This window comes from Rana temporaria, chromosome 9 (assembly GCF_905171775.1).
Source record: "Rana temporaria chromosome 9, aRanTem1.1, whole genome shotgun sequence".
Lineage (NCBI taxonomy): Eukaryota > Metazoa > Chordata > Amphibia > Anura > Ranidae > Rana > Rana temporaria.
The window spans coordinates 127,701,018-127,707,017 of NC_053497.1; the positions used below are offsets into that span (position 1 = coordinate 127,701,018).

Consider the following 6,000-nt stretch of genomic DNA (forward strand, 5'->3'; position numbering starts at 1 on the left):
TTAAAGCGGACGCCCATGTTCAGTAAGGTGATGCAGAAGAGAGTGCAAAATGCAGTAATCCAGAGTAACCAATCGGCTAATAGTTTACTTATTCTTCCGCAATGGCTGTATCCCCTAAATCGGTGATATGCAATTAGCGGACCTCCAGATGTTGCAAAACTACAAGTCCCATCATGCCTCTGCCTCTGGGTGTCATGCTTGTGGCTGTCAGAGTCTTGCTATGCCTCATGGGATTTGTAGTTCTGCAACAGCTGGAGGTCCGCTAATTGCATATCCCTGCATACTTTCCCTATTACTATTCTTTGGGTCTCCCTCAGGTCAGTAAAAGCTGATTTTTTTTTTTTTTTTGATTTTTTTTTTTGTGGGTGTATAAATCTAAAAACATACCCTATAGAGTCTTTACATTGCCAAAGGAAAAAGGGGGCTTGGCGCAAGACATGGTCTAACTTTCCCTACAATCCTTGCCCTAACAACAGTCCATGCTCCTACCACCAGTGATTTTAAATTCCATCCACTTATAGGGACCACACCATATCAATTATTTCCAAATCTGGGTGCACCTCAAGCTTACAGCTAAATCCTTCTGCTATGACCCCAGTGATCGGGTCCCTGACTTTTCCTCCTAAAAACACAATGTTCCAGGTGCTGACCCTATGGGGGAACTCACTATCCATTGCCTCAGAGCCAATCCAAGGCAGCCATCATAAAAACACATGGAATGATTGAATTTGGGTAGGAGAGATTCAGGCAGAGCTATTTGGAACTCCAATGGGGATGTGGAGCTTCCAATCAAACAGTACCGAGCCGATGTAAAGGCTAAACAGTTTGAGAACACTTACAGTACATATGATATCAGGTCACTATAGATGGATGAAGATGGGCTAATGTCTGGTGGGCAGAAGGAAGGAAGGAAGGAAATAATCCGCTGTAATCATGCAGCACACCTATGGTGTAGGGCCGTGGATGCTGGGAGCCAAGCTGGCTTGGCTTCCAGTGTCCAATGCCTTGCATCATAGGTGTGCTGCATGATTACAGCAGGTTATTTCCTTTCTTCTGCCCACAGGACCCAGAGGACATTAGCCCATCTTCATACATCTATACCGACCTGGTATTGTATATGCTGCAAGTGTTCTCAATAAACTGTTTAGCCTTTACATCGGCTCGGTACTGTTTGACTGGAGGCTTTACATCTCTCCTACATGACTTTTCCTCCTGACTCCCCCACTTAAACCATTTATCAGTACCATCTAGTTTAGGCTAAGGAACTTCATCCCTGAAATGTAAAACCTTGCTTGACCACCCCTCCCCATTGAAATATTGTCAGGCACGTCCTATGTACTATTCTATTGTAATTTGTGCTTTGGAAAGTAGTCTTTTCATGCATAAGTGTAATGTGTTATTTGTGAAAAGACTAAAAAGTAATAAATATCTTACAGTTGCAAAATGTGTGCTCTTTCTAATATATTACAATATTAAACAATATCATAATAAAGGCCATTTCACAAAGACCTTGAGTTATGAGATCCTAGGTTGTCAATAAATGGAATCCACAGTGGATATGTTTGATTTAAAACATTTCAGAACCTTTCCTTTGTGCATCAACCTTGTACAATGTGCTTCATTTTGAAGTTAAGAATTTTTTAGTTATTTTTTATTTCAATATTCTTTTTTATTTTCTCCAATACAAAACATCTGGTTAAAATATAGCATCAGTGTGTAATACATACATCATATTGTATTAGCTTAAAGATACCCTCTTTTCCCATTGCCCACCCCTTCCCTCCCCCCTATATTTTGACTATTCACACAGATGTCCTACAACCAACACATCACTGTTTACTGTTCTCCGGGGGGGCTACTACTCCTTATTTATTTGTTACTATTTCCTCTCTCCTCTCTTGCTAGACTAACTTCCATCTACCACTCTGGGCTTTTCTCCCCACCCCTAAGGCGGACATCCCATTCTACTCAACCAGGGCTCCCACAGTGTTATAAATTTATAACCTCGTCTAGTGAGGACTACCTTTTCCTTCCACACTGTCGAATTTATTACGTTAACCTATTTTGCCAGTGTCGGTGGTTTCAATGATTGCCAATTTTGGGCCATCAATTTTCTGGCCTGGTACAGGCACCTCACTACTGCTACTTTAGTCCATGTTTGCTCATTCTTCTCCTCCCTACATCCCAGCAAGCATATTTTAGGCTCCAGTTCAATGTGGTCCCAAAGGTTACATTTATGATATGCAGTACCTCAACCCAGTACCTATGATGTGGAAATGCCTGAAATGACATATGTATAAGGTCTCCTGTTTCTTGACACCTGGGGCATTTATCGTCTGGTCTTCTTCCAAACATATACAGTCTCTTTGGGGTGTGGTAAACTCTGTACATAAATGAGATACCCTCTGCGATGGGGAGAGTGACACCAATGGCCCCAGCTCCAATATGTATTCCCACTGTTCAGCTTTTATGGCACCTATATCTTTCTTCCATTCTTTTTTAATAAGAATTCTCTTTAATTTTACATCTGTCTATTTCAAAATACTGTATATTGCTACCGTGGTTACAGAGTAAGATAATCATCACCGTTCTTTTCAATGTTCTTTCCAGGCAGGTGACACTTCCATCGGCTGGGCCCTCGGGTATATGCTGAACCTTACCAACATGATCCCAGCTGAGGAGACCTCTATTCTCAAAGCCACTGACTTCAGCTCATGGGCCGCTCTCATTTTTCTCTTTGTGGTCATCATTTTAATTGCTCTCATCGTACTATTCAGCACATGCAGGTCAAATAAACAACAGCAAACCATCTGATGGGAGGACGAAAATTCCAGTTCTTGTCATCGTTCCTCTGCAAGACCAAAAAGATTCGGTCTTCTGATGGGTGTCATCAAATGGTCTCCCCTGCTGAGGCCTTACCAACTCTCCTAAAAAAAGATCTGAAAAACCTATATCACTCTTCAGACAATGGAAATCCTAAAGTTTTTCAAAACCTGATTTTTGGGTCTTTTGCTTGCTTTTCAGTTGACTTGCTGTTCATGTAAAACACGCAGTAAGCTGTTGGTGTTTTTTTTAAACTAGTCGGGAAAATGAGAACATCCTTCAGAATAATACCTTTTTGTGTATATAGATCTATTTACTGCTCAGCTATGAATATTGATTGGACTTTTAAAGACTTGAACCATATGGCTGCCACTGGGTAATGAACCACTGTTTGTATCATGTTAACGATATAGCTGTACATGCTAGTTAGGTATGCTTATTGCACATTTTGTTTTTTATTGTGTAAATACTTATCAAGAGGTAAATGTATAAAAATGGATAGAACTTATTTTAGCTCCTATATATTACCAAACCTAGACTTCAGCTTTTTGTTATCTATCTAGTATGGCCTTGTTCATATTCTGTTTTACCTCTTGGCTATTAACATGCCTTCTGTTACTTCAAAGACTTTTTAATCTGGCCACACATGTTGCACTCCTTCTTTTTTTTTTTTTTTTTTTTTTTTTTAAACGTACACCAATTCAAGTTGTCGTTACTAAACGTAATTTTTTTTTTTTTTTTTTAGCACACCTTTTACCCTCGACCTACAAATCAAAGTAACCCTCCTCAAAGTAGGAACATTCCATCCCAATGTTGAAAGTTTCTTTCTAATCTACCACTGCAGCCAACTAAACATCCTATGCAAATTCTTTTCTTAAAGTCAGCATTTCAATATGGCTAGTCGTGCATACAAATTTGAGAGATGGGAGTTTTGGGGTTAGAACACTTTTTTATGGAATGGGGCATACAAGTGATTTGTCTTTATCCAGACATTCTATTTTTTATTTATTTTTTCTAGGACACATCAGTGGCAGATATATGGTAAGCTTTGCTTTGGAAACCATGTGTGCCTGTTTTGCAGCCTGCAGAAGGGGTTACTTTACTATGATCATCATCAATGTTGTGGGTGTACTTTGAAACTATTGATTTCAGGGCTGTCATCGTTCTCTTTGGTTTTCTATTTAATGATTTAATGATCTGCAACAACTAAGCCCAACCTTTTGAAGAGAGAGGGCCACTTAAGCAGCTGTGGCCGTGGGCCACAATGAGTGGAGCAGGCAGATGACAGGTGAAGGCTATTCTATAGGCCCTTCGATTCGATCCGCCCAGATGGAAAGGGACAAATTCCCTTCAGGTGTTTTTTTTTTTTGTTTTTAGTGGATCGGATTGGAGGGCGTAAGCGCACACAAGTCTGTTTACATCTGCTGCTCTATAAAGGTGAATTGTGGGTCCGATTCGGTCGGCCCGATCATGTGAAGAGGGCCTAAGACTGCTTTCACACTGATGTACTGTGGTTTACGCACACTGTGGGTGCAGCCTAGTGCACCTGTGTCTATCCTGTGGGTTAGCTGAATTTTGCCATAGACTCCGCCTGTGGCAAAAGCCGGCACTCTAGAGGAAGCATCGGCTTATGGGGCTCTGCTCCGCAGCTGCTTTCTTCCTCCACCACCAGCTTCATTCCCAACACTAATGCTGTGGTATGGCTGGTTGGCAACCTGCGATCTGGGCTTGCCAACCTGCCATTCCAGAACAGGAGGTCATGGGCCACATCACAGGGCTCCGCAGGCCACATGTGGCCCCCGGGCGGCCACCCCTGAACTAAGCATTTAAGGGGTTCAGACTACTAGATGCATTCTTGTTAGTTGGTGTGGCCTGTAGCAGCCAATCGGACTCCAGCTGCCATGTTTCTATTGGAGATTATAAATTTAAATATAAAACCTGATTGGTTTATACTGACAACACTGCAACTTTTCTTTGTTGTATTCTTTGTATTCTTTGTTGTTGGGCATGGCTCACAGAATATGATTTTTCTTTTTTTCTTTTTTTTTTTATACTCTTAAAGACCTGTGAAGTCTGTGGCTTTAACCACTGTTGAATACCAACCACTGCAGCTGGAAAATGTAGTGATGCAAGGCAGATCTTGTAGTGTATCATGTTGTTGCTCATTAAATGCTTTTGTGCTCTTTAAAGCTGGGCCCCTGTCAAATGAAAACAAGCTGTGTATAAATTTGAATGTTCACTTTTTTATTTTTTATATTGCTATTTGCCTGAATGTCTTCTGTTTGTGTTCTGTAATCCCAACCAACATCAGGCTGATAGTTTGAATGCCAGAACTCTGAACCATTTGGACGCTAGTGTCTTGCAAAGAGCTGTCTTTCTGTGTTGCCTATGCAGGCTAGAAAAAAAAAAAATGTTGCCACTCGCCAAACACATTTACTCATCACAAATCACAAGAGTGGCTGAAAACAATTATCAGCTATTTTGACAGGAGAATTGTCTTTCACTTGCAGAGCAAAAAGGCATGATGGATAGTAATGCAATGCAACCAGTGAGAAAAATGAGGTTTCCTTTTTTAGCAGACGACAAATGGTAGATTATTCTGTGTATCCAAATTTGAAATCTCAATAAAGGTGTTTTTTTTTTTTGTTTTTTTTTTAAAACTTGTGTGGTTGGTTTCGATTTCAGTACTTTTTTTATTATTTTTATAACAATACAGATTATACATTTACACATACAATTTATCCAGATACAGTAGCTTACCTCTAACATTCACCCCATAAAAAATAAAAATAAAGCGGAGCTCCGCTGTAAAAAAAATAAATATTAAAAGCCAGCAGCTACAAATACTGCAGCTGCTGACTTTTAATAAATGGACACTTACCTGTCCTGGAGTCCAGCTACGTCGGCAGCAGAAGACGAGCAATCACTCGTCTCTCGGCTGCCCCCACCACCATCAGTGGTGAGGGAATCGGGAAGTGAAGCGTTGCGGCTTCACTGCCCGGTTCCCTACTGCGCATGCCGCGTGGGAGCCGTGTGTTTCCCAGATTCAGATTTCAGATTTCCCAAAAGATTCAGATTTCAGGGAACCCCTGCTAAAAAAAGAAGAAAAAAAAATCTACAGCTTATGGTATCTCCTATATAAGTACAGTATAGATATAATATATTCTAATTAAAAAA

General features: G+C 40.5%; 1 protein-coding gene across 1 annotated transcript in view; it reads left to right on the forward strand.

Moving 5' to 3' along the window:
• The window catches only part of ENTPD2 (ectonucleoside triphosphate diphosphohydrolase 2), an 80,634-nt gene extending 77,068 nt beyond the window's left edge, over positions 1 to 3,566 (forward strand). Inside the window, exon 9 of the mRNA XM_040324462.1 lies at positions 2,611 to 3,566. Coding sequence (XP_040180396.1) covers positions 2,611 to 2,814 — 204 coding nt within the window. The 3' untranslated portion in view covers positions 2,815 to 3,566. The remainder of the gene's footprint in view (positions 1 to 2,610) is intronic.
• Positions 3,567 to 6,000: the final 2,434 nt, after the last annotated feature.